Source organism: Malania oleifera, chromosome 8 (genome assembly GCF_029873635.1).
Source record: "Malania oleifera isolate guangnan ecotype guangnan chromosome 8, ASM2987363v1, whole genome shotgun sequence".
NCBI classification, from domain to species: Eukaryota; Viridiplantae; Streptophyta; class Magnoliopsida; order Santalales; family Ximeniaceae; genus Malania; species Malania oleifera.
This window is the reverse complement of record NC_080424.1, coordinates 52,087-78,302: the sequence shown is the minus strand read 5'-3', so window position 1 is coordinate 78,302 and position 26,216 is coordinate 52,087. Positions and strand designations below refer to the sequence as shown.

Sequence of the window (26,216 nt, the reverse complement as noted above, 5' to 3'; positions counted from 1 at the left end):
AAGGCATACACCTCAAGGGAGAAGGCGTACGCCTCAGGTGAAAATACTTGCCTTTTACGCCACAAATGTAAAGGCGTACACATTTTGGCTGCTTGATTTAAAACATAAATTTAAATTTAAAATTAAAAAAGAAAACCCAAAACTCTAAATCTAAAACCCTTTCCTCCCTCTCTTCGACAAAGCGTCTGCTCTCTCGACGATTCCTCTCCTCTCTCGACGAAGCTTCTTCTCCCACTCTGACAACTGCCTTCAACGATTCGTGCAAGCTTCTAGTCCATCTCCGACGACTCCACGATTGCTTCCGACGATTCCTCCAAGCTTCTCGTCTCTATCCGACGAGTCGAGGGTCCCTTCCAAGCTTTGATCTGCCTTCGACGATTCCTTCGAGCCTCTCGTCTCTCTGCAACGAACCTCTACAATCTCTTTGCTTCGAGATTTCATCTCAATCTGAGGTTTATGTTTCAGATTTCAATTTTCATTTTTTAGTTTTAAGTTCTTGCTACACCTGTTGATTGTGCCTGTTCAATAAAGAAAAACATGTCTGAAGGTGATTCAAAGGGGCAGAAAAAAGATTTTGTTTGGAAATACATAATAGAAGTTGATGGAGAAAAATATTTTAGATGCAAATTTTGTGATCAGACTTACAGTGGGATTGTCACAAGATTTAAACATCATTTGGCAGGTACAAGGAAGGGAATGAAACCTTGCCCAAAAGCTCCTCAAAACGTGAGAGATGAGTGCAAGATTGCTATTGAAAAATCCCAAGAAGAGAATGGTAAAAGAAATGAACTTCTTGAACCAGGAGGAGGTACTCAGAGTGCTATGTCTCCATTAGTTAGAGATATTGAGCAGCAGAATAGTAGGACTGGCCCCCATGGATAAGTTTACATTTTCACAAACCAAACAATCCACTCTAAACTCAAAATGGGAGAAAGAAGAAAGAAATGAAGTGTGTAGGAAATTTGGCCATTGTGTGTTCAACAATGCTCTACCATTTAATTTGATGGATGACGTATATTGGCGTGTTATGGTGGATGGTACTGCTAATTATGGGTCAAGTTTCAAGCCTCCATCAATGCAAAAGATGAGGACGTGGATCCTTAAAAATGAAGTGAAAGACATTGATGGCATGTTGAAAGACCACAAAAAATCTTGGAAGGAATATGGATGTTCTATCATGGTTGATGGATGGACTGATGGGTGTTCAAAGGTCTTGATTAATTTCCTTGTGAATAGTCTTACTGGTACATGGTTTTTAAAATCCATTGATGCTTTTGATTCTATAAAAAATGGTGATTTGATGTTTAAGTATATGGATGAGGTGGTTGAGGAAGTTGGTGAGTAGAATGTTGTGCAGGTGATAATTGATAATGCGAAGAACATGATAAATGGTGGAAAAAAGCTTATGGAAAAGAGGGAGAAGCTCTATTGGACTCCATGTGCTGCACATTGTTTGGATCTCATGTTGGAGGATATTGCAAAATTGAAGATCCATGCAAGCACAATCCAAAAGGCTAAGCAAGTTGTGAAATTTATTTATAATCATTCCTATGTATTTGCAATGATGAGGAAGCATTTTACCAACAACAAAGAACTCATCCGCCCTATAGTGACGCACTTTGCTACTGCATTTTTGACACTTCAGAGCATTTACAAACAAAAGTGAGGCCTTCAATCTATGTTCTCTTCAGAGATGTGGTGCACTTCTACATATGCAAAAATGCATGAAGCCATGAAGGTATAAGGACTCGCTCAATAGATTTATTTGACCAACATGTTTGGCCTCATGTCGCTTATGTTATCAAGAGTGTTGTCCCTCTTGTGTGTGTTCTAAGGGAAGTTGATTCTAAGGAAAGACCAGCCATGGGGTTTCTCTATGAGATGATGGATTCGAAGAAGGAAAAATTTGTTGAAATTTTTTCAAGAAATGCCAAGTATGGACCCATTTTGAGAAAAATTGATGATAGATAGACTCCACAACTTTATCAGCCTTTACATGCTGCAAGATATTATTTAAATCCCCAATTGCGTTATAAGGAGAACTTCTCTGATTGTGAAGAAGTGAAGAATGGCCTATTTGAATGCATGGATAGAATGTTGAGATATGAGGAGAGGCTAGCTGCAGACATCCAATTGGATTTGTTCGATAATGCATGAGGGGAATTTGGGACTCGAGTGGCAGTTGACTCCAAAATGTTGAGAACCCCATGCAAAAAAAATATTTCAGTAAAAATTAGTTAACTAGTAGTACTCTATCCTTGTTTCTTCTAATAACTTGGAACTTAAACATGTTTTTTTTCTTTTGTAGCTGATTGGTGGAAGAGTTTTGGGACAAATACCCCAAAATTGAAGAAGGTTGCTATTTATGTTCTTAGCCTGACATGTAGTGCTAGTGGATGTGAGAGGAATTAGAGCACATTTGAGCAGGTTCTTACAAATGCCATGTTATTATCATCTCACTCAAATATGAAAATATCTTCTAATATTTAAAAATTTAAATGGCTTACACTCAATTGTAGATTCATACGAAAAAGAGGAATAGATTAAAGCACAAGAGATTGAATGCTCTAATTTACGTGAAGTACAACACCAAACTAAGAGAGAGAGCTCTAAGAAGAAAACAAAATTATGATCCAATATTGGTGCCGGAAGTAGCTTCAGATGATGAATGGATCACAAAGAAGGAAGAACCTATCCTTCCAAAAGATACTTCTTGGTTTAATGATGAAAATCTCCTAAATGTTGATGCTATTAGAGCTTTGCCCGTGGTAGCTTTTGAAGGAGATGATGTTCAAGCAACACAAGCTTATGGTAGCTCGCATTCTAATCTTCCTAGCAAAAGAAAGATCAATAGTGATTATTGTGAGAACTTGAGTACATACAGATCAATAGTCATTTTTGAATCTACTAATTTATAATTCTCCATTTTTCTTAACTCCTAACCTATAGCTTTATTGAATATCTAGGCACTCAAGACAAAGGCAAGAGGCCAACATTGGTCACAATTGAAGAAGACAACGATGTTGAAGAGGGAGAGGAGGAATTTATAAGTGGAAGAACTCCTACTATAGATGATTTTGAAGAAGATGAGGACTTTGATGAAGATCTTGATAGTTCCCTCTAAACTTTGTTGATTTAGATTTAGATTCTTAGAAATTAGAATCTTGGATGATGAGACATTGTGATGCTTTAATTTGGCTTTTTCTCTTCTTTCTGTAAAGTCATGGTTATTTTTAACATGCATTGCTTGAGTTTGTTAGCTAAAATTGGCCTATATGATACTTGAGAATTATGTTTTTATTTTTTTCTCCATTATTCTAAATTTTTATCATTTTTATACTATATATAAATTTTTTATTTATTAATTATTTTTAAAAAATACAGTCCCAAAATACTTACGCCTCGCCTCCCAGAGGGTAAAATGTCTCGCCTTACGCCTTCGCCTTTTTAAGCATTGATTATGAAGATGGTATTTTTACCTCAATGGACTTGAACATCACAATGGCTATCATCCCTTTTCATCTCCATTGTAATGTAAAACTCACTACACCCCAAATTCACCAAACCTAGCAACAAAATTCACCACCAAAACAAATTATTGGTAGGAGGAGAGTCAAAAGAGGATGATTATTGAACTAAACTCAACATCATAAATTGCAATTTTCACCAAATAGCGACCCCAAAGAATGCCCATCACTGATCTCATTTAGTAGCACTTACTTCAAAAACCACTACTAGAAATTGCCACAAAATTTCCCTGCCATGATCAAACAACAAGATCTAATCTCTTTAATCAAATATCTCCAACCGAAACCCTATCTTGCATATGATTGTACCCAACACCAGCATTGTCACCAAACTTCCCTCATTTGAAGTCAATCAACTCTCATCCTCCTTTTGAATCAAAAGCCACAATCTCTAAATTCTTATTTAAAGCCTTAATCAAACCCAAGTGATCACCACAAGCTAATCTATAGCCCTCACATACCCAAGTGCTACCATTAGGAACCATCGTCATCGTCAAAATGCACTCCAACCGTGAACTCATTGTTAACCCTCTATTCCTCCATTAAATCGCCCATTGTTAGCATCTTATCAAAGCCACATACCACAACAATAATGCAAGATGTGAACTCTAGGAGATGTTTTTTACAATTAATATTGGACTATTACTTTGAACCTAAACAAAAAGGGAAAAGCAACTAACAAAGCCAATGTTGTTAGTCATTGGTGTAGCTATTTTAAGAGTATTAAGTAATAGATATACAAAAATCAAGAAATTCCTATATCAAACTTAAATTTAAGGCAACATTTAGATGATAAGTGTTGATGTCGGTTTTCATCCTCACCCTTCAAGCAAAAAATAAAAGGCCCTTGGGAAACCCTCAAGGGCCTCTCCCAACACCCAAGTCAAAGTAGTCAAAGTATCAGTGCAGATTTTCTAGGGTTGAGACCTCCCCTCTAAAGAAGAGATGGATGTATCTAGAAAAGGGGTGCATAATCCTAACTTGAGAGTGGGAAAAGGTTGGGGAGCCCTTGTTTTATGCCAAAAGAAGCCGGAGCCTTGTGCATTGATTATCAAGTGCTTAACAAGGTAAACTAACCATCAAGAACAAGTATCCACTTTGGTCGCACGCTTCTTTGCCCTAATCAATAAACATGAGATACTCCTAAAAGTTGAATATACAGCAAGCTACTACCAAGTGCATATCAAGGAAGTAGATGAGCAAAATACAGGAGCATGGTGACTTTTAAAAGTTAAAACCTTAAAAATAGTCAGGATGTGGCCAATGTGGTCGTTTAATGGCTATAGCCCAAGATTCCTCCTCGAGTAGAGGACCACCTGGCCCCTCCTAATCGAGCTTTATTTTAACACCGCCCCCCCCCCCCCCCCAAACAACATCCTCACCCCAAACAATTAGTTTGCAGAAAGCATTATCCAAGTTTCCACATTAACTTCCGCATGTCAATTAGAGGAACCCAAGAAAAAATCCAGTTTGTCACCAATTTTTTGTGAAGGCGAGCATGGATTTGTCAACCAAGCTCCAAAACCCCAACATTTGTGCATACAGAAACAATGTTTCTTGGTGAATGCATCCAATTCACAATATTCCATCGCAAACTCGTACGATAATACGTATTGCATATCTCGATCTAATATCATGATGTCGGCTGGTATTGACATCCAAAAAAAGAAAAATCCAACCATGATACACAACTTCGCAATACCAAGACGAGAGAGAGAGAGAGACCAACCTACGAAAGACAACGCCCAGCCCCAGTAGACTGGTGGACTGGGCAGACTACGAGACTGAGGCAACCACGGATCAGTTCCCAAGATGACGGCGATGATGGCTACTAGGGGTGAGAAAACAGTCGGTTCTTTCAAATTCGGTTAATTAACCGAATTAACCAAAATTTTCGGTTAATTATTTCTATTAATCAAACCGACCAAACGCACAGGGATCACCGAACTGAACTCGACCGAATTACCTTTTAGGGTAATTCGGTTAACTGAATTTAACCAAAATGATTTGAAATTAACTATTAAAAATAGAATATAATTGTAAATTTTTTACAAATTCCAGCTTAATTAACCAGCTCATACTAACAATATCATAGCAGAGAGGTGATTAGATCACTATGGTATTTCATTTTTCAAATAATTGAAAATTAAATTCTCAAAATCAATTAGGAAAACCATGGAAAGACTAGCTTGAGGATCAAATCTGATGGAGTTGTTCCCATTTGGGGATTTGGCCTAGGGTAAGGTTGTATTACAGCATGAAAAATTGCAAGCCAAAAATTGAAAATGGAGGTAGAAGAAATAGAGAATCAAAGAAGAACTGAGAGGCAGAGTTGTACCTGTGCTGCTATGCAAGAGAGCCAGCGACCATGGCCACAACAAGCAGCAGTGGTGGCTGCGATGAGGCTCATGAATGGCTGGAAGCGGCGAAACGTGCAATCGTGTGTAAAAGAGAGAGATCAGCGACAACTGGGAAGGGAAGGGAAAAGCCGAAGAGGGCCAAGAGGCCAAGACTCAAGAGTGAACTCAGGAAGAAGGATTCGGGATCGGGACGGGAACTGGGACGAGCCAAGAGGGGCTCATGCGAAGCCGCAAAGAGGCGATTCGCGAAGAGGGAGAACTGAGAAGTGAGAAGTAGAGAAGGACTAAACTTCACAAAAGGGCCTCCGCCTTCCCCCATCCACCTTTAACATTATATATATATATTACTAATTTATATTTAAATTTTAATTAATTATTAATTCTGTTAACCGAATTAAAATTTCTCATAACCGAACCGATAACCAAATACCCTAAATTTGGTAAATCCATAATCGAACTAAACCAACCCTATTTCTTGACCAAATCGAACCGACCGAAATTAGCCGGTTAATTCGATTAATTCAAGTTTCCCCGAATTATGCTCGCCCCTAGGCTAGGACAAGGACTCTTCTAGGAAGTACGGCTTCGTCTTTTTGGAGGGCAAATTTAACCATCAAGAACAAGTATCCACTTTGGTCAAGATACTTCTAAAAGTTGGATATACAGCAAGCTACTACCAAGTGCATATCAAGGAAGTAGACAAGCAAAAGATAGGAGCATGGTGATTCTTAAAAGTTAAAACCTTAAAAACAGTCAGGATGTGGCCAATGTGGTCATTTAACGAATGGCTATAGCCCAAGATTCCTCCTCGAGAAGAGGACCACCAGGCCCCTCATAATCGAGCTTTATTTTAAACCCCACCCCCCCCCCCCTCCCCCACATCCTCACCCCAAACAATTAGTTTGCAGAAAGCATTATCCAAGTTTCCAAATTAACTTCCGCATGTCAATTAAGAGGAACCCAAGAAAAAATCCAGTTTGTCACCAATTTTTTGTGAAGGTGAGCATTGATCTGTCAACCAAGCACCAAAACCCCAATATTTGCGCATGCAGAAACGATGTTTCTTATGGTGAATGCATCCAATTCATAGTATTTCATTGCAAACTCGTAATATAATATGTATTACATATCTCGATCTAATATCATGATGTCAACTGGTATTGACATCCAAAAGAAGAAAAATCCAACCATGATACGCAACTTCACAATACCAAGACGAGAGAGAGAGAGAGAGAGAGAGAGAGAGAGAGAGAGAGAGAGACCGACCTACGAGAGATAGCATACAGCCCGGCGGACTACGACACTAAAGCACAGTTTTAATATTCTTTAATATATATTATTTAAAAATAGTTTGAGGTGAAACTTTTTTTTCCCCAAATTGACACGTTTCAAAAAATATGGCAACTTTATCTAACATTTTCTAAATAAAAACGCTATTTAATGCACAAGGAAAACCAAGGAGGAGCACATGAAGGGGGGCTAAAACGTGTTGTTTGGTGACACAGACTGAAAACACACATTCCTTCTGTATTTATAGGTAGTATAGACTAGAAAAGAAGCATGTGCCTTGCATGTTGCATGTGACACTTTTTAAATTAACATATGTTTAAAAATAGATCCTATTCAATTTATAGATAATTTACTTATTTTTTAATTATTTTTTATAATAAATATTTTGATTTTTTTTTTTAAGGATTATTAGTGTTTCTTAGTTGGATATAGTAGCTACCAACGTGGAATTCCGTTCAAAATGTTCAATTGAGACAAACAATAAAACAAAATTAACATTTTGAAGGTAGGACTATGATGAGACACTTGGAACTCAGAGGGTGACTATCAAATAAGAGTAGTTTTGGGACTATAACTGCAATTTACCCTAGTAATTTTGAACAAATCAATGCAAAATATTCAAAGTGTTCACACTTACAATTTTAGGTGATTTTCTAATATTCCTAAGAATGTAGTGCCATATTCCCTTCTCATGTTTATTTTAGGACTAAGAAGTGCTGCAATTATAACTTAACTATTACAAAAAAGTCTTGTTATGTAATCGGAGCAAATATATTCCCACCTCACTCTAAAAAATAAGATTATTAGAGTATGTCATTCCAAAGGACAATTTAGATAATTTTGTTAACTCAAATGGAAATAGAAATAATAAAAATAAAATTAGTGGGTTAATTATCGAATTTATTTAAGATAAACAGGTATAATGTTTAGGCATCAAATACTCTTCTTTTTTTTTTTGTACAAATTATGAAGCAACAAAAGCAATTTACTCACAATAGTTCATACCTTTATTGTTAAAAAATTTGTTATCACAAATAACAAAAATATTTATTCCAAATAGGAAAAAAAAATTGAAAATAAGAGTAATGGGTTCATCATTATATTTAGAATTAATAAATTTACGATTGATATAAGATGAGTGCATACAATGTTCAAGTATCTGTACTACTTTTTAAAGAACTATTATGAACCAGTAAAGCAAATTATTCATATTGTCAACACAAGAACATAAAATTTCATGAATTGACATAAGATGGAACGGTACCAAGTTGAGATGGGAGATCCTAATTCTAGCTCTTGTCTAAAGAAAAATCGAGAGGAGCACATGCGCCGCTAGTGAGATGTAAATCTGGAAAAAAGAATGTGGGGGATGAAGGATCAATAAGCTCCCATAAGAAACATGGGTTGGTGCTCAAATGGCATTTTATTTGGGCAAAAGAAAGTGGGGGATGAAGGACCAATAAGCTCCCAAAAGAAACGTGGGTTGGTGTTCACCATTTAAAGAATACATGAAACCGTTAAGAAGATGTAATGGAGGTGGGCACTATGGCCTTTTGTTCCCATTTGGAATGCTATCCTATTAGTATCTCTACTATGTCTCATTCCAAAACGAATGTGGGCGAGGCTGAAATTGAATCGAACAAAAGATTACAAAGGGAGCTTATATTTTCAAAAACTAGTTTACCCATTCCTAATATGATTGAAATTATTCATAATAGCTTGTGCCAAAGAGAGGAATCTAATAAGGGAAAAACCTAGCTACTAACTCTTTAGTAAGTGAGTGGGATTGTGTCCCACAAGAACTCCTTGAAGGGATGAGGTTCAACTTAGTCCAAATGATTTGAAAGAGGGTTGTCATTCCTAGGACCTATAAAAGGAAGGAAAAAAGGGAGTGAAAAGAGTTGAATAAGTTTGCTACCTCTTTTAGTCATGGGGAAAAATGATTTAGCTAGGGGGTAAATTAGTTAAATATCAAGACAATTATTGGAATGTTAAGACGTTTAGGGGATGCGAAGAAGAGTGAGCTTGTTAAAGAAGTTTTGTGTAGAAGTGCTCTTGATATTGTTTTCATTTAGGAAATTAAACTAGGGAAGGTGGATAAGGGGCATGATTAAGGGCTTTTGGGAGGGGAGACTTAAGGTGTGAGAGTTTCTTCCTTCCTATGAAGTGGCGAGGGGAATTTAAGTTATTAGGATAACTGACTCCATTTTCAAATTTATTAGTTTGGTGTGTTATTTTCTTTCTGTGTTGTTAGATATTAGAGGTGCAGGTCAATGTTGGGTTACATTTGTGTATGGTCCTTCTAGGCCAAATGGTTACTGGAGGCGATTTTAATGAGATGAAGTTTCCTAGAAAGAAAAAAAGGGCAGTTAGGCTTTCTTCTAGCATGATTAATTTTGATAGTTGCTTGTGTGTGCAGTTTTAAAGTGGATGCAGGGTAAAGTTGTAGTTACTTAGATTATGGATTTTGGGATTCTAAGATTCTTGCATTGAACTTGAGAATTGTTCGTTCAAAAAGTAGCATGCATTTATTTTTTTGCAATTCAAAACAACACGTGACTCAACGCTACTGATTTCATGAGTATTTTGATTTTAGGATAAAACTTTGCATTTTAACAACTTTTATTTCTTCAAGAACTTGCATTTCATTTTGTATACGAGTAATAGCATGCACAACTTATGAATGATACATAATCTCAACTTCACTAATTTTTTAAAGCAATTTGTGCCATTCAATTAACCTTTTTTATCATTAAAGAAACAATACTTACTTGCACTCCACCTGTGGATCACTTTTTGCCCTAAATCTTTGTATGCGCAACTGATCCCAAATCTGGATAAAGAAGCAAGATTGCATTACGTAGCTAAGAACTACCGTAAAACTTCTCAGATCTTTATAGTGTAAATCCTTATCAAGAATTCACTGGGATGTCCCCTACAAGAAATGTGTTGCACTCACACCATAAGGGTGTAGTGAAAAATGGACAAGGGTGCACTAGACTAGGTATTTCTAGACAGGAGAGGGTAAAGAAGTTTACATAAGAAGCTAGGATCAAATTAGCAACTTGGAATATAGGGACTCCTTTGGGCAAAAACATGGAGATAGTGGATATAATGATCAAAAGGAAAATTAACTCAATCTGCCTTCAAGTGACCAAATGGATAGGGGAGAAAGTTTGAAATTGAAAAATAAGGATTTAAATTGTGGTACATTGGAAAAGAAAAACATAAAAAAACTGGGTCGGAATCATTGTAGACAAAAGCCTAAAAAATAATGTAGACTATAATAAAAGAATAGGGAATACAACAACAAGGCTAAGCCTTAAATCCCAGTAGGTGGGGTCGGCTATATGGATCCGTTACTACCAACTAGGCCTAGAAGAAAATCTTAAAAGACAATTTTGGGAAGATATAGATAATATTATACATAGGATACTAGGGTTTGAAAAAATATTCATAAGAGCTTATTTGAGTGGACACATTGGAAAGGACAATATAGGTTAAGAGAGGATAAATGGAGACCACGGATATCGAGATAAAAATGAGGTCGGTGATATGATTTTAGATTTTGCCATAACATTTGATTTGGTTATATTGAACACATGCTTTATGATAAGAGAAGAACACTCAATAACTTTCAAGAGTGGGCACAATGAACGCCAGATAGATTTCTTACTAACTAAGAAGAGGGATCATCCATCTTGTGAGGATTGTAAGGTTATCATTGGTGAAAGTTAGGCTCTACAACAGAGCCCTTGAATTAGATCTATACGCTAAAAATTCAAAGAGAAAGAACAACATAAATCAACGCAAAAGGACTAGGTGGTGGAGTTCGAGGGACAAAAAATATTGTAAAATTCAAAGATAAAATGATCAAAGAGAGTGAAAAGGGGTTTTCTTGGTTAATTGCATCTAGTTTCATGGTGTGATATTTGGTTTTTTTGTTTTTTCTTTCTTTATTTTTTTTTTTTTTTTTGGCAGACTCCTTGTCCCCACACATTGTAGCTTCTTTTTCCCTATCTAATATACTTTCTTTGATTATCAAAAAAAATAAAATACAAGCTCGATCACAATCAAACACCATTCTCCTGAGGCTTATTTCTCTCACTAAATGCCTTGAATCTTCTGTCCACCACAAGTCTTCTCACAATTTGAAATTTCACAATCATAATTATTGCTAGTGTCATGATCATTAGAGTTGATTTAACAAATCCATGTAAAAGTGACAGCCATAAGCACTCTTTTCTCCCTAGCCGACGGAGTACATGCCATTTTCTATAATAGGCACAATGAAATCTAACATTAGAAGCACATTAGATTAAATTTGTATTTTAATTATTTATTTGGATGCGTAGTCAATTTATCAACAAGCCGTAGCAATTAGAAGAACATTAGCTTCCATAAATGACTATCAACATTTCCATTTCTTCTTTATTTTTCTGCCATACTATGATGGTTATCTTTTTCTTCTCGATTTTGGTTGTCTTTTGGGGGGGTTGTATGTGCAGGGAGAAGGACAGAGCCACAGAGTACAAGCCTAAAGAATGTTTGGTCATGTTCAGAAAGTGGATATCTCAGGAAACTATGTAATTTATGTCAGGCTCTATGGTTCTGTCTTCAGGTATTGTCACCAAGTCTCCCTAAAGTTCAATGAATGCTTTGATCGCAGAACCGTATTACTTCAATGAATGACACAGCAGTTTAGAACATAAATTTTCAATGACAGCCAAGGACTAGGAAGTTGAACAATTTTACGGAATATCTGCTTGAGGTACTCTTGCTAAAAAGTTGTATCTACAGAACTTATTCAAAAGGTGTTCTCATCTACTCCAAACATCAGAACCCTTTTGTTCCTGTAGTACCTCGTGACTAGTTCTCCAGTGAATCCATTTATTTACTTATCACTTGGTCTTCAAATAGTGAAGGTTTAAAAAAAAAAAACAGAAAAAAGGGCTGAAAATTTGGAGTCCAAGCAAAGGGCTGATTAAAAAATATTAGCCTCCCACAAGAGACAGAATTTCACAACAAATGTCTTACCACCATCACACAATAATACAGGATTTTATGTTTTTTAAATTGAAGACCGTAATCTAAAGAGACAAATCACCAAAAATATCAAACCAATGGAAAAACCAAAACACTACACTCACATTGCTATGAATGCCTTGTTTCCGTCTCCACTAGATGAACCATACCACAAATCACTTGCAAGAGATTAAGCTTCACAGTCTTCGACAATGGCCTATAAAATGGACTGAACATGTAATTTAAAAAAAAAAAAAAAAAACATGATTGGATCAGTGGATCTGCTGGTTCCAATGCCTTGTTTATTGTTAGAAAAAGAGATTAAACATGATTTTTCTGCCATTGGCTAAGTGACATGCAGCTATAATAGTAGACGCTCACCTTGAGTTAAATTGAAGTACAGATGGTAAGTTTGGGTAGATCGATTTTGTTTTATGAAACACTTGAGAAGAGACTTTCTTGGACCCGGCGGTGCAGAATAACCATAGATTCTGACAATATGCAATGAAAAACAAATGAATATAGAAAAACAACCATGGTTATCAAAATCCCCATCCGGATCGTGCAATTATACGATCCTATAATTCATACTTGCCTAATCGACTCGGATCTTAAACAGAATCTTAATAAAGTAGGATCCCAATAGGATCTTATTTGGATCGTTAGGATCTTAGGATCTCGATCCTACTTGTGATCCTACTTTTGCAATAGAATTCGGATTTTTCCTATTTAGGATTTTAAAGAAAAAGGCCCAATATATATTTTTATTGGCCCAGACACTTTACTTAGACACAAAATTTGGTCTAGTTGACTCAAATGCATCAAAATTAGGGCAACATAATTATCATGTTCTAGGATTTGTTCAATCCAAGTCACGAAAGCAGCTGAGCATCTCTTGAAAGCTCTGTTCCTTCAAAATTGAAACTCTCCCAGAACTTAACAGACGGATCCTAGGTTGCCTATCAGAAGGCTTGGACTGTTCCTTCTTCCGGCAACAGTAGAGGTCAGCTGAGAGCTTTGAGATCAGCAGAGAGCTTCAACAAATAAGGAGTTTCACAGTCAAGCTGAGAGCTTAAAGTTGCTGGCCTGTAGCAGTTGTGTTATCTTTGTAGTTCTTTTTACTTTCTTCCTCTCCCCCCCCCCCCCCCTCTATTATTGACAAGCCAGAGACACATCTTTTTTCCCAAAGCAGAGAGCATATAGCATTCTTTTTCCTCTTCTTTTTTTTGCCACTAACAAAAAGTTCTTCCTCTTCCTTCTTTTTTTTCCTTCTTCTTCTTATGGTCTGACGACAAAACCACAGAAACTGAGAAATTTACACCAGTTCACTGAATTAAGATCAGCAGTTTCTTCTTCCTTCTTCTCTTCAGTCTTTTTGCTTTTCTTTTTAATTATAATTATTAAATAAATAAGCTAGCAACAGTCTGCCCTTTGCAGAGCATTTTGCAGTTCAGGCTATTTAGATTTTTTTTTCCTTTTTTAGGTTCAAAACTGTTGAAGGAAAAACTGCTAGGTGCTAGTTAGCAAGCTATCTACATTCGTGAAATTTGTTTTAATTTCTTGAACTTGCTATCAAGTTCTAAGGATTATTTTATTGAGAGCTGTCATAAATTTCCAAATATACAAAATTTTAATTTATTTTACATTGCAAGTAGAATCTTATGATCCACAATCCAATCCTACAATCTGATTCTGTGGAGCCTCCCAACGATCCTATGTAGGATTCCAATTCTAACAGCCTTAAACACAACTAGTTGATCATAAAGCAGCTACCTATGAAATCGTAAGTACTGTTTGGTTAGAATTTCAACACTGCTTTTTTCCGCTTTTGGATGCAACAAAGAAAAAAAGGTGCCATCAACCCACACCACCATGGCCACTCCCTCACCTGTATTGCCACCACCATTTTCATTGCCATTTATACCTCGATTGATGGTCTTCTGTTTTTAACAAAACATTCATTCATGCAAAACAGTTATCCAAATATCCTTCTGGCATTCGCCTGGCTATTAAAGAAAGAAAGAAATCTATAGATTGCTTTTTTGCCTGTCAAATGTCCTTGTTGGAAAATCCGACCAAATGATAATTCAGTTTTCCTGAACCACAATTGTTACTTGTCAAATAGGACAAAAAGGAGGGTTCAAAGAAAATAATAAACACTTCAAGAGAAAAAAAGAAAGGAAATGCTAAAATAGGAGTCTTCTGACATTGGAGCAAACAACAAACAAGGCATTTATCTCTTCTATTGTTTGATCAGTGTATCTCCTGGTTGCTGAAACGGGAATATGAATGAGCCAGCGGTAATCACTTTCAAGAGATTAAAATGGTCATGTTGGTTTCATTCTAAAATCCTATCCATTGAACGCCCAGCTCCGTTATTGGGAGTATCTTTATGCCTTTTTAACAGGCTGGGGAGAGGGGGCATGAGTTATGCAGCTGAGGCAAATGGATGGGAAACGCACTGTTGGAAATAATTGTGGCTTTCAGTCAAATGTACTGGGTGAAATTTTGAAAAAAAAAAAGATCAGTGAATCAGTGGATGTTTTCACTGAACAATCAATTACTGATTAAAGCATTGGATTCCACTTAAGAAACATGGAATTGAGCACCTATGTTTTAATCAAATCAATGAGTTTCAGGGTACAATTAACTGTCAAGGGGTTGGATTCATGTGAAGGACCTCCCACCATACAGTAAAAGAGAAATCAACTAAACTGACTGTTGTTTTCATCATTTGTAAAAGAAAGGCCATGCAGCCGGGTCCTTGAAGGCGTGCGTGGGTAGGGCTCTCTCCCCTCTCTTCCATTATTTATCCTTTTCTTTCTTTTTCTCCAGAGCCCCAGCCACCTCCTTTTTCAATCTTCCTTCTCCTTTCTCTCCCTCTCTTCTCTCCCACTCTAGCTTCTCTTGTTTTTTTTTTTTTTTTCTCTTCTGCAAAACCAATACCCGATCGTCCTTTCTAAGCCTCTCAATTTTCCTCTCCTCTCTCGGCTCCCCTTCTCCATTACTCCTTCTCAAGCTCTCTTATCTCCCACTCTCAGCACCCTCCTCAGCTCCCTATTCTCTCACTCTCTTCAACCCTCTCCTTTCCCTTCTCTCCCTTTCCTTTCCTTTCTCTCCCTCTTCCTTCTTCTCCCTCAGCAATCTCCCTCTCTGCCTCCTCTCTCGGCCACGCACGGCTCTCTCTCCCAGCTCTCCTTTCTCTCCTCTGTCTCTCGAATTATCTTCTCCCTCACGCACAACCAGCCCCAACCCTCTTCTCCCTTCTCTCCTCTCTTCCCTGCGTGCTGCAATTTCTCCTACCCAAGACACCCAGCTGCTGTTCCAGCCGTGCTGCTGCTGCTGCTGCTGCTGGTCCCGGAGAAGCCTCTACTGCTGCTTGTTGCCGTAGCTGCTGCTCCAGACCACCAACCCGAGAAGCCAACCGAGTTCCCAGCTCCCCCTCTGCTGTGCCGCTGCTGCTCTGTTCCTGCTCCAAACAGCCGGCCTACTCTTCTACTCTCCCTGTCTTTCTTTTTCTTTTTCTTTTAACTAGTTAATTAGATATTGTTAATTTTCAGAATTTATTTAAAGTTTTAAACTTTTAATCGTTTGAAGATTATTAATTACGTCAAGTTATTTTCTTGCTTTTCTTATTTGTTATTAGCATTAGATTTAAGTTTTGCTTGAGTCGTTTTGTTCTATCGATTAAGGTTCGGTTTGGTTCTTGGAAGAGAAAAAAAACAAGAAAAGGAATAAAATATATCTTTCTTTAGAAATTAAATTTTACTAGGTTTTATTTAAATTAAGTTCGTTTAATTAAAGTCCAAATTTTCACCGTGTTTCTGTTTACTGTTTAGTTCTTAAAGTTTTGAATTTTTGTTTAAGTTCTTGATCGCATTAAAATCAGTTTTTATTTAAATTTGTGATTGGTTGAGCTTTTAGAATTACGTGTTTTAATTACGTAAGAAAGTTATCGTCTTTAGTTTTTATTCCAAAGTTCAACGCGTGTTTCAATTCTTATTCGGATGTTAACGTAGGATTCCCGTTTCTCATTAATCTGAACTGTGTTCAATGCCATTTTGTTTCTCACTTTCCGATTGGAACTACGTAAAATTTGAGATCAAACTGAATTCCCTGAGTAGACGATCTAGCCCTTGGGCTAAATATTATACAATAGAACTCTTATACTTGGGATAGCTTCCGAGCTGCTCATTTTTCGAATGAGTCAAGTTTTTGCAACCACTAATAAACGTGCATGATGATTCAAGTTCAAGCCCTGAATGTACACAAAGTGATGACAATCTTGGTTTGAACCCACCAAGTAATGATGATAGTAATAGTGGTGCTGGAGCTGGGGTTGGGGGGAATGGTAGTGGTGGTGGTGGAGGCGATGGTGTAGAATATAATTATGGATATGACATAGGGACATCATTTGTAAGGGATATACATCCTTCTGATCGTTATGGACTACATGACATACCTGAAAATTATGACTTGGGTATTCTTCTAGGGAACCAATCTTCACAACCCAGGAGAAGGAGTGCTCATGGTGACCCTAGTGATTTTGCTGAAGATTCATATGGTGTGGTTCGTATTTTTGGTGAATTTGGTTTAGATGGTTCATCATCCCAATCATATGGATCTCATCCAACATATCCACATTATGCATCTTGTGACTCACGTTTTTATCCTAGTGGATCAGGAATCTCAGGATCTAGTGAGTCTTCTTCTACACACTACCCAAAGTCAGCCCCAGCCTCAAGGACATTATTCAATATATGATCAAAGAGGAGATTATGCACCCCCTATATCAGTTGGATATTCACCACCAGTACATTTTCAAGAGCAACAACAAAATGATGCAAACTTGGGTTTATTCAGATATGTATTTCCACAAGGATGGGACGATAATTTCCAATCCCAATCTCAAGATACAGATGCAAATTAGGAAGACCCTCCACGTCATTCTTTTTTGTGGTGACATGTGTTATGTTACAAATTTGTAATATTGTATTCATGTATTTTCAATTATTTATTGATATTAATCACTTTTTAAATTCATGTATGCGCAATGTGTATATTGAGTATTGAGTCTATTAATTCATTTTTAGTGACTTTATGACTTTAATTAATTGATTCTTCATTTTAATAACATTTCTACATCTTTTTACTCATTAAAGTAATGTAAACTATAAAAAAAAATATGTTTTTTTTTTTTTGTAAACAGCGCACTAAAATTAATATAAAAATCATAATGTCTTATTAAAAAGCATTTGTAGGTTGAATGAAAGCCTTCAAAATTCATTAAAAAACATGTATTAATGGATTTCATGCTTATTTTTCGATTTTGGCATGGTTGTGCATGCGTGAAAAAAATTCACAACCGTTACGCCCACTTCCCGTAACGTAACACCCGCATCTCCCGCAACCCGCGACCGCGATATTTAAGAACAAATCCACCATTTACAATATTTAAATACCCTACAAATTTATATAGGGGCAGTATTAAATACCTTCAGGAATATTTTGGGTGTTTCATCTGTTGTTATTATGACTGAAACAGCACTAGCAGAGAACATTTTTGGACACTCTTCATTTCCCCTTTTACAGGGTCAATAACCATCTCCTTCCTTTCCCTTCTACTGGATTTAATTTATTGCATGAACTTGATAATGAAATACCTACGGTAAATTTTAATTCATCATTTTGGATCAAAGACAACAAATGCGCTAAAATTCCATCACCAGTTATCATATCTGTGCCTCCACCACATCTGGCAAAGGCCCAAGACAACCATTTTATGAAATTTATCGGAATTTTGGGAGCAACCAATGCTTTCATCCTTCACTCCATACTATATTTTTCACCTAAGAAGATTGCAGTTGCATGGAATGAGATTGTTTTATGAATTGAAATTCTCCTACAGGTTGTTGACCCTTTGTTTTCATCTGTTGAAGCCTGATGAATCTTGTTTTGACATTACAGTTGTGTTTAAAACAAGATAAGTATGTCCTTTTAATCTTCTGCAACTCATTTTGGGTATTTTTGGCATCACATCGGTGTTTCGGACAAGAAAATGATGCCCATCTATTGTTCTTAGATGTATTTGTCAGTTTCTAGAGTCAAATCAAATCCAATCCCAGAAGTTTGGGATCCACTGGTGAGAGGGGGTGGAGACCAAGGTAATCTCTGCGAAAAACTCTATTCTGGTTCTAGTGTTCCCATTTGAAATGTTGAAAAATCAAATTCCTTGGCTTGTAGTCCACTTAATCAATATATTGAATAGAGGAAGAGCCAAGATTGGATGTGTGCCCAGTGCATCAAACATATCAAACTACCCAAGTTTGCAGCTTACTTTGAAAAATTTCAATGGATCAAATTAATTGGCATGCAAAATATTTACTTAGCATACATTGGAAGCATGAATTTCAGACCTTATATTTGGATTTGAGTGGATTTGGACAAGATTAAATATAATTGTGTATAATATTTTGTAAAAATTCACATAAATCCAAATCCAAGGCCTCTTCCAAACATAGGTTTATATATTTGAGACAAAAGAATGCAAGGATTTTGTGGTGGTGTGTAGTTTTTTCTTTTTAATAGGTATTTTGGCCAGAGAGAAATCTCTGATTTTTCAAGATCGATCTTCATCTATCAATTTTATTTGGGACTTGGATTGTTTTCTTTGCTTGCAGGTGGATTTCTCTACAGGATGATTTGGCAATGTGGCTTTCTCTGATATCCAGCGCAGTTTATGTTCATCAGCACAATTGGCTGTCCTTGTTAGCTTAATCCACTTTATCTTTTCTTCCTTCTGCTTTTATCTTCTCCTCTGATTTTCTTGAGGATTTCTCATCCTTCACGTGTTCTTTTATCTTAATATTCTTTTTTCTATTACAAAATATATTTGCTAGGTAAAACCGTAAAAGCAATTCGAATTTGTAAAAGGTGTTGCCACCTTCACAAGGCCTGCAGTAGGAAAATAGAAGTGATGCAAAACATGATAATGAGACAAACAAAAAGATACTGCATTCCATCCTGAGGCTATATAACCCATGAACAAGTTATTTATAAAATTTTGTTCTTACTTCTCAGAATGGGGCATTACAATTAGCAGTAGTTTAATGATAGATTTGTTTGCTTGCACTTAATTGTGTCATGCTTTGAATTTAGAAAATTGTTTTCTGCTCAAAATTTTCTTATTTAAGAGGTTGTGAATTCAAATTTTGGTAGACCTTATAATATTCCTAGGGTTTCTAATTTTCTTGTTTTCATTAAAATTAGGAGTGTTTGAAAGTTCCTAAAAACAATAAATAAGGTCCTCTGCACCAAACAAAATTTGGGTTGACAAATGAAAATTTGAGTTATGGTTGATTATTGAAGGGGCGGCTACTTTGAAAAATGTCAAAAGGATCAAATTAATTGGCATGCAAAATACTTACTTAGCCTACGCAGGGAGCATGGATTTCAGACCTTGTATTTGGATTTGAGAGGATTTGGACAAAATTAAATACAATTTTGTATAATATTTCGTCCAAATTCACACAAATCCAAACCTAAGGCCTCTTCCAAACATAGGTTTATATATTTAAGACAAAAGAATGCAAGGATTTTGTGGTGGTGTGCAGTTTTTTCTTTTTAATAGGTATTTTGCCCAGATAGAAATCTCTGATTTTTCAAGACCGATCTTCATCTATCAATTTCATTTGGGACTTGGATTGTTTTTTTTTTGCTTCCAGGTGGATTTCGCGATGTTGCTTTCTCTGATATCCAGTGCAATTTATTTTCATCGGCACAATTGGCTGTCCTTGTTAGCTTAATCCTCTTTATCTTTTCTTCCTTCTATTTTTATCTTCTCCTCTGATTTTCTTGAGGATTTCTCATCCTCCACGTGTTCTTTTACCCTTTTTTCTATTACCAAATATATTTGCTAGGTAAAAGCAATTTGAATTTGTAAAAGGTGTTGCCACCTTTCACAAGGCCTACAAGTAGGACAATAGAAGTGATGCAAAACATGATAATGAGACAAACAAAGATACTGCATTCTATCCTGAGGCTATATAACCCATGAACAAGTACAACAAAACAACAACAACAAAACCAAGTCTTAGTCCTACTAAGTGGGGTCGTTTATATGAATCATTTTCCGCCAATTTATGCAATCATGGACCATTTCTATTGATAGATTCAAGGATATTAAATCCTTACTCACTATCTCCTCCCAAGTTATTTTAGGTCTACCCCTACCCCTTCTACAGCCCCCCACAGTAATTAAGTCACTTTTCCTTACAAGTGCACTATGTGGCCTACATTGCAAGTATCCATACCATCTGAGTCGTCCCTCCCTTATCTTATCTTTTATAGAAACTACACCTAACTTACCACGAATATGTTCATTCCTTAATTTATTTCAATGTTATACCACTCATCCATCTAAGCATTCTCATCTCGGCAACTTTTACATTTTGGATATTATGTTTCTTCGTCGCCCAACATTCCGATCCATATAGCATAGCTGGTCTTATAGCTGTCATATAAAACTTCCCTTTCAATTTTAAAGGTATTCTACGATCACAGAGCACACTTATAGCACTTCTCCATTTTACCCAACCTGCTTTAACTCTATGCATTATATCATCTTCAATTTCTCCTTCAACTTTCATAATAGATCCAAGGTATCAAAATTTACAAGTGCTATTCATTTCTTCATCATCCATTTGAACTTTATCTCCAATATTCCTCCTAACTTACTAAAATTACATTTCATATATTTTGTCTTATTTCTACTTATCCTAAAGCCTCTAGATTCCAAAACTTCTCTCCATAATTCTAACTCAACTTCTACTCTATCCCTAATTTCATCAATTAATACAATATCATATGCAAACAACATACGTCATTGAACCTCCTTTTGAATACTCTTAGTCAATTGGTCCATCACTAAAGCAAAAAGATAAGAACTCAAAGCAGATCCTTAATGTACGCCTATAGTGATTGGAAATTCTCTAATTTCTCCATCTATAGTCCTTACACTAGTCATTACTCCATCGTACATATCCTTAATGACATCAGTATACCTACTATATACACCTTTTTTTATCTAAAACCCACCATAGAACTTCTCAAGGTATCCTATCATATGCTTTCTCAAGGTCAATAAATATCATATGCAAGTCCCTCTTCTTTTCCCTAAACTTTTCCATTAATCTTCTTAAAAGATAAATAGCTTCCATGGTAGATCTCCTAAGCATAAAATCAAATTGATTTTCTGAGATCTTTATTTTTAACCTTAATCTTTGTTCAACTATCCTTTCCCATAATTTCATAGTATGACTCATAAGTTTAATTTCACGATAGTTATTACAATTTTGAATATCTCCTTTATTTTTGTATATAGGTATTAAAGTGTTTTTCCTCCATTCATCTGACATTTTCTTAGTTTTTACAATTGTATTAAATAAATTAGTTAACCATATAATTCCGTTATCACCTAAGCATTTCCAAACTTCAATTGGAATGTTATCTAGTCCCATAGCTTTCTCATGAACAAGTAATTTATTAAATTTTGCTCTTACTTCTCTGAATGGGGCATTACAATTAGCAGTAGTTTAATGATAGATTTGTTTGTTTGCACTTAGTTGTGTCATGCTTTGAATTTAGAAAATTGGTTTCTGCTCAAAATTTTCTTATTTAAGAGGTTGTGGATTCAAATTTTGGTTGACTTTATAATATTCCTAGGGTTTCAAATTTGCTTGTTTTCATTAAATTTAGGAGTGTTTGAAAGATCCTAAAAACATTAAATAAGGTCCTCTGCACCAAACAAAATTTGGGTTACGAATGCAAATTTGAGCCTTACGGTTGATTATTGAAGGGGCGGCTACCTTGTAATCTTTTTCATCACTATGCTATCTAATTAATTTTTGAACTTCTGTTGTTTCCTTTACTTTTCTTTTTTTATTATCAAAAAGCCTATTTCTCAACCCTAATCCCTTTTATTATCAAAAAGCCTATTTCTCAACCCTAATCCCTCTAGAGCATTGAAAAATGAAAACCATAATTCAGTTCCAGTCCAAAAAACTGCTCGCCTTGACAACCTTCGTTTGAAACCCAAACGAGTTACTTCTTTTGCAAAACCAAAACCATAACCTTTCCAAAGTATTGGAATGTTTGTGTTCTTTCAGTATCTATATTTTGTTTTGTGATTGCACCTGCCTTTGATGAAACGTGGCTGTGAGGTTTCTTAAGGCATGGTTTCCCATTTTGGAAAACTAAGAAAACGAATCCTCTATAGCCACACCGCCCAGAATTTGTTCAACAGCTATAAATTTCTAAGAGTGTAACATTACTTGTGTATTGTAAACCAGAGAGCGGTGTACAAGGGAGGGACAATTTTTTTACTTCAAATAATCCCACAATAACTAAATTATGGTTTTCATGTAATGAGCTTTAAGAAACTAGAAACAAGAACTGACAACAGCACAAATAATTGATTTTACGGAATGGAAAAACGAAAAAGAAACACAAGAATCAAAATCTTCTCAAAGGAAAGAAGGTTTGTGCTTTCTAGGTCGCGTATTAGAGCAAGAATTGCATTTTTATTTTTATTTTTTTTTATAAATGAACCTTAGAAGAAGAAGGCCCAAAAGACGCGGCTGACACGTGTAGGAAGTGAGGATGAATGAAAGGCGAAAAGGCGAAGAAACAACGAGCAGATCCATAGCCTAAAGTACCTTATCGGGATGAAGGAAAACCTTGTCTCTGAAGAGAAGGACAACGCCAGCCTCGTCAAGTACTCGGGCAAATGCGGTGGCTTCATCAGCAGATCTAGCAACACCCATGCTCTCGCATGCTTCGAGAAGATCCGAATACCCGATTACTTCCTTACCTTCCATCCCAATCTTTTTTTTCAGTGCCTCCACATTCACCAATCTCATTAGCTTCTTTGCCTCCGCATATGATATGGGCTCTCCTTCTACCACAACGCCGCCGCTGTCCGTACTTTCTCCTCCTCCGGCAGCAGCACCTGAGTTGGAGGCCTCGTCGGAACCACCAGCGGCTGCTGCTGATAAGGCGTTAGTTAAAACAAGGGACGATGAGGTTGATGATGCAAAGAGGGAGCCACAACCGTAGGCGTTTCCCCAGCAAACCCCCAACCCCACCGGCTGTTTTCTTCCATGCAACACAGTCGTTGACACACTCCGCTTTAACCAAGCGCATGACGATCTCCACATTATTTGTGTTATTCTTTATTATAACAACTATAAAAATAAAAAGAAAAAAAAAAAAAAGAGACAACCAATCCACACTCTTTCCAATCAGATTTCAATATTGAATCTCCCTATTCTCACTTCCTTACCATTTTCTTTCCCGCAGAATCAGTACCATAACTCTGCAAAATCCCATTGCCATTCACATAAGATTTGTCCGAGTCAGATCTGTCGATACAGTTAGGAAGGAAGAGGTTTCCAAAACCTAGATGAAAATCATCCTACGACTTTGGCTAGCCGCTAGAACGAGAAAAAGGAGGCAAGACGACCGGGACTAGGGAAAGAAAGAATGGAGGCTCTAGACCTGGCAAAGCGGATCGGGTCAGATAATCCGTGGCGAATAAGGCGGATTATCGGGTGAAGAAATTATAATCCATCTTCGACTCATTTAAGTGGCAGATTAGGCAGTTTCGGGTCGGATAATTCATGACGGACGGGCGGATAATCCGCCATTCTCAAATATAATTTTATTAATAATTTATATTGTGTCATAATAATTTAAGTTGTATACGACAACTTGCGATTAGTTTGTGTATTAACTTTTCTAATAATTATATCAATCATTCAATCGTTTATACTAATTAACAACTCATGATTCATGTAAGTAAAACTATAAGCATTAAAACATAATAAATTAGTCTAAATCCAACTCAAAATAGAAACTCGAACCGTGCGACTCGTGTGAGTCTCTAAAATCTAAACATTACAACTGTTCTTAAGCATGCGAATTTCTTTAAACACAGCTATTTTCAAATCCGAGGAATCTCTCAAAATAGACATTCCCAATTTTCCATATTAAAAATAGGATATTATCATTTTCTATTCAATGTTATGATGCATTCTTATTTACATTACTATGATAACATCTTTTAATTTTTTTAAACTATCAATTTCTTATATCATGATTTTATATCCTTAAAATAGACATTGATTGAATGAAAGGTAACCTCAATTCTTAAAAACTATCTCATTATCTCTTGCTCTACCAACAAAGTAGCCAAGCAATGCTCAAATTACATATCTCAAATTGCACTGACTCTTTTTTTTTTTTTTCAAATTCACAACAATTGAAATCATAAGTTCAAAACTCATACTCTTAACAACGATTGAATTTTCTCCCCACATATTTGCTTTTCTTCAAATAAGTTGTAGAATTATATTTTTAGTGTGAAATTATATTGAATACCATCTAAGTACAAAGCTCAAAATCAACACCTCAAATACAACTTAAGACAAAATTTTATGGGCTGATTGGTATTATTGTCAAAAATTACAGAAACGAAATCAAAAATAAAAATTAAAAATCAGAAAAAGAAAAATCAAAAAATCAAAAACCAACAAACAACTCAGAAGTCAGAACTCAGATGACAAATTTCCCCAAAAGAGAGAGAATTGAACCTGGTTCCGTGGTTCGTGAAGCTGAAGCAACAAGCCAGTGATGGGCGGTAGTCGACGACGACGAAAGCGAAACCCTAAACGAAAGTGAATGAGAAGTGAGAACGCAGAGAATGAGAGAAGAATCAGACGACGAGCGACTCGAGCGAGAAAGCGATGGGCAAGCAGCGAACTGGCGAAAGTACGGCAACACCGCAAGGCGAGGGTTGTCAAACTTACAAGGCTTCGCGAGCGAGCGAGCGAGCGATGAGCGGCAATCGACGACGGCGTCGAAAAATTGAAGTATGAAACCCTAAACGAAAGTGAACGGGAACTGGGAAGTGAGAACGGAGAGAATGAAAGAAGAATCAAAAGATTCAGATGAGTGACTTGGGAGTGGGAAGGGCGAGTTTTTTCTAATAAAAAAGAAATAAAATATAAAATAATACTCTTATTTGGGAAAAAAATTTTCAAGCTGAGGCTTACGTAATCTTGATGCTACGAGATTTAAAAGTCCAGCCAATGAGAAGCTAACGCGTGACACAATTGCAGAGAAAATCTCGTAGCTTGATTTAAAGCTGCGAGATTTAAAGCCGCAGGTTAGTCTGCGAGATTTACGATTATAATAAACATTCTTTTATAAATTATAACTTTTCTTTTTTACAAATTTAAATTTAAATAATAAACATTTCCTTTTAATAAATTTAATCATAACTTTTCCTTATAAATATAATTTAAAGTTAAATTTAAATTTAAACTTAAATTTAAATTTATAAATTTAAATATATAATTTTAAAAAAAATCCTTACAGAAAAGAAATTATTGATTATAAATAAGTATTTTGTCATAAAAATTTGGATAAAATCCAAAAAAAAATTTCAAAATATAATTCTAACCCCTGAATTTTCAAAAAAATACTAAAAAATTTCTTATAATTTAATTTTATTGACGGAATTAATATTTTGTTAGTTAACTATTAAGTGCATGTGGAATAACAAAATTTGTCCTTAATAAAATGATATTTTAAAATGACATTAATTTAGTAAATAAAAAATATATATATGATTAATATAATGATTAAAGTTAAATAAGTGGATTAGAGACAGAACAAAAATTTCGAATTGACTGCTTTGATGCTCTGGACCAACTAATTATATAAGTATGACAAAATAATTTGTATTATTTCAAAATTTTCTAAAAATATAATTGGAAAAAATAAATTTCTCAATAAGTTATAAAAATGTTTAGTAATTATAATGCTACAAAATATTTATTGGATGTAATATTTAAAATTAACAATTAAACATTTTGCAAGACAAATTTAAATTTATTATTTAAATTTAAATTTAAATTTGTAAAAAAGGAAAGTTATAATTAAATTTAAATTA

The 26,216-nt window shown here is 35.7% G+C and overlaps 2 protein-coding genes across 4 annotated transcripts in view; both read right to left on the bottom strand.

Moving 5' to 3' along the window:
• LOC131162031 (uncharacterized) overlaps positions 1–25,249 on the bottom strand; it is an 82,274-nt gene extending 57,025 nt beyond the window's left edge. Inside the window, exons 1-4 of one of the 3 annotated variants that reach the window (XM_058118131.1) lie at positions 25,069–25,249; positions 24,853–24,926; positions 12,584–12,693; positions 12,328–12,431 (exon numbers count right to left, since the gene is read on the bottom strand). The gene's annotated coding sequence lies outside the window, so the exon portion shown is untranslated. The remainder of the gene's footprint in view (positions 1–12,327; positions 12,432–12,583; positions 12,694–24,852; positions 24,927–25,068) is intronic. The other 2 variants (XM_058118130.1, XM_058118129.1) reach the window with 2 other exon arrangements.
• On the bottom strand, positions 22,764–23,418 carry LOC131161742 (calcium uniporter protein 6, mitochondrial-like). The gene has a single exon (XM_058117700.1). It carries the CDS (start codon positions 23,416–23,418, stop codon positions 22,909–22,911), a length of 510 nt encoding a protein of 169 aa, XP_057973683.1. The 3' UTR covers positions 22,764–22,908.
• Positions 25,250–26,216: the final 967 nt, after the last annotated feature.